The sequence below is a fragment of the Diuraphis noxia genome, unplaced genomic scaffold (assembly GCF_037042655.1).
Source record: "Diuraphis noxia isolate RWA-SAM2 unplaced genomic scaffold, SU_Dnox_SAM2 contig0001, whole genome shotgun sequence".
Lineage (NCBI taxonomy): Eukaryota > Metazoa > Arthropoda > Insecta > Hemiptera > Aphididae > Diuraphis > Diuraphis noxia.
The window spans coordinates 12,772,256-12,774,360 of record NW_028301711.1 but is presented as its reverse complement, the minus strand read 5'-3'; the positions used below and the strand labels follow the sequence as shown (position 1 = coordinate 12,774,360).

At 25.8% G+C, this 2,105-nt stretch overlaps 1 protein-coding gene across 1 annotated transcript; it reads left to right on the top strand.

The window, feature by feature from the left end:
• The first annotated feature begins 1,229 nt into the window (after positions 1-1,229).
• Positions 1,230-1,832, top strand: LOC149059745 (uncharacterized). Its single transcript, XM_089225882.1, has 3 exons — positions 1,230-1,336; positions 1,465-1,598; positions 1,687-1,832. Exons 1-3 carry the CDS (start codon positions 1,230-1,232, stop codon positions 1,830-1,832), a joined length of 387 nt encoding a protein of 128 aa, XP_089082008.1.
• Positions 1,833-2,105: the final 273 nt, after the last annotated feature.

Genomic DNA, 2,105 nt, shown 5'->3' with positions numbered 1-2,105 from the left:
CCTACTGTACAGCAGAGCGACATCCACGGCTTACCCGCTTTTTTTAAATATTAGTTTTTTGTCGGAAAAAAATCTTAAAATTACCTATTCATTTATGTATATATATGTATATTACGATATTTAGTTATATTGTTGTAATTCAAAAACAGTCAATCGTAGGGACTTTAAAGTTTTTTATAATTTTTTTTTTTAAATAACGTAACTCCTCTATATTCTATATTTAAAATGTATATTACTCCATCCAAGTAAATTAATAATTTAACTTTTTACAAATAGTTGAAAAAAAACACCTTCTAATTTTATGAGTGTCTGAAATTTAAATTATTACGAAATCGCGTAAAGATTTTATTTATTTTTATGCTATAAATGGGCATTTGAAATATTCGATTTTTTAGATTCTGAGTGGAGCTCAGAATGAATCATGTATTGATTTTACAATGAGGTGTTTATTTTTTATTTTTGTGTCTATATACACCAGAGTACCAGACACCAGACTATTATAACTATTATAACTACCAGAGGCTAAAATATAATTTTTTTTGTACTACACACTTTATATTATCTATGAGCTGTAGCAGTAGCCAGTAGATGTAACTGGATCAATTGTCTTTTCTTTTTTTATAAGCTACTTATGCATAATTAATGTTATTTAATATTTTAAAACTTAATTTTTCAGAACTAATAATGAATAAAGTATAAACGTAAATTGATCAAATATTAGAATAAAATCTTGAGTCACAGATCATAGTTAGTAACTGATAGTTATTAGTTTTAATATAGAATATAGATTAAGTATATAGGTACGTCTATCTATACACAATAACTAATACATATTATATAATATACTTAATCAATGGTTTTGTAATATAATTACAATTCTAAAAATTGCAGTGTACTTATATAAATAATATAGGTACCATTGGGCATTGATATACGTATATTCAGTCTGTTTGTTGCAATAATTGTTAATTATAAAAATTTATTAATGTTTTACGTTATTATGATCCATCGTTTGTAAAAGATATGGAACAGTTTCTAAGGTAGGTACTAGCTACCTATTACATACAATCAATGATAAAAATATACTGAATTACCAATACCTATATATATTACCTATCCGTTTTATTCAATGATTTCGTTTCTAAAGGAATTTAAATGACGTCAACCGCACCACAGTAGAAGAAACTACAAGACATCAAGCTGAATGTGAAAATTGGAAGGCAGAAAGGATGATCCGACTCACCACTAGTAATTTTGGTCGTGTATGCAAAATGCGTCGCAATACTAGTTGCAAAAATATGGTTTATTCTATGTTATATCTAACATTCAATAGCAAGTCAGTTTAATGTTATACACTCAAAATACCACACTATAACTAAAATATGCATTATTAATATTAAGAATATTTTTATTTCTATTTTTGTTTATTTAATAGAATAGATTCTAAATTTTTTTATTTTATAGGTCTGTCCAGTACGGGAGGGATACTCGTATGGAAGACGAGGCAAAAACAAAATTTGAAGACAAGTTCGGTTACAAAATAAAAAAATGTGGTCTTTTGATTGATATGCAAATTCCGTATTTAGCTGCTAGTCCAGGTTTAACATGTTTTGATTTTTTTTTATAATATATAATAAAATAATTAATTAATTAATATTACAATTTTTTTTTTCAAAATTATTATAGATGGAATTATTGGTGATACTGCTATCGTTGAAATAAAATGTCCTTATACTGCAAAAGACACGGACAATGAGTTTGAGGCTGTATCCACCGGCAAAGTTTGTTTCCTACTAAAAAATAAATTTTATTTTTATTTTTCTAAAACTTAATATTTATTATAATATTTACACAGCTGAAGTATTGTTCCATCAAAGAAAACAAATTGGTATTAAGTAAAAATCATATTTACTATTACCAAATTCAAGGACAACTGCATATTTCCCAAAAGGAACAATGCTTTTTTATTGTGTACACAACTAATTGGATGTCTGTCCAGATAATAAAATATGATGATGACTTTGAAGTATACATATGGTCGACAAATTAAAAACGTAAGCTTTGTTGGAATTAATATTAATTAACTTTTGTTAAATCTAATATTT

Bases quoted from the DNA above. Each gene is read 5' to 3' on its own strand.
- LOC149059745 (XM_089225882.1), top strand. From the start codon at position 1,230: ATGATCCGACTCACCACTAGTAATTTTGGTCGTGTATGCAAAATGCGT. The intron at 1,337-1,464 runs GTCAGTTTAATG...TTTATTTTATAG, and splicing joins TATCTAACATTCAATAGCAA to GTCTGTCCAGTACGGGAGGG. The intron at 1,599-1,686 runs GTTTAACATGTT...AAATTATTATAG, and splicing joins GTATTTAGCTGCTAGTCCAG to ATGGAATTATTGGTGATACT.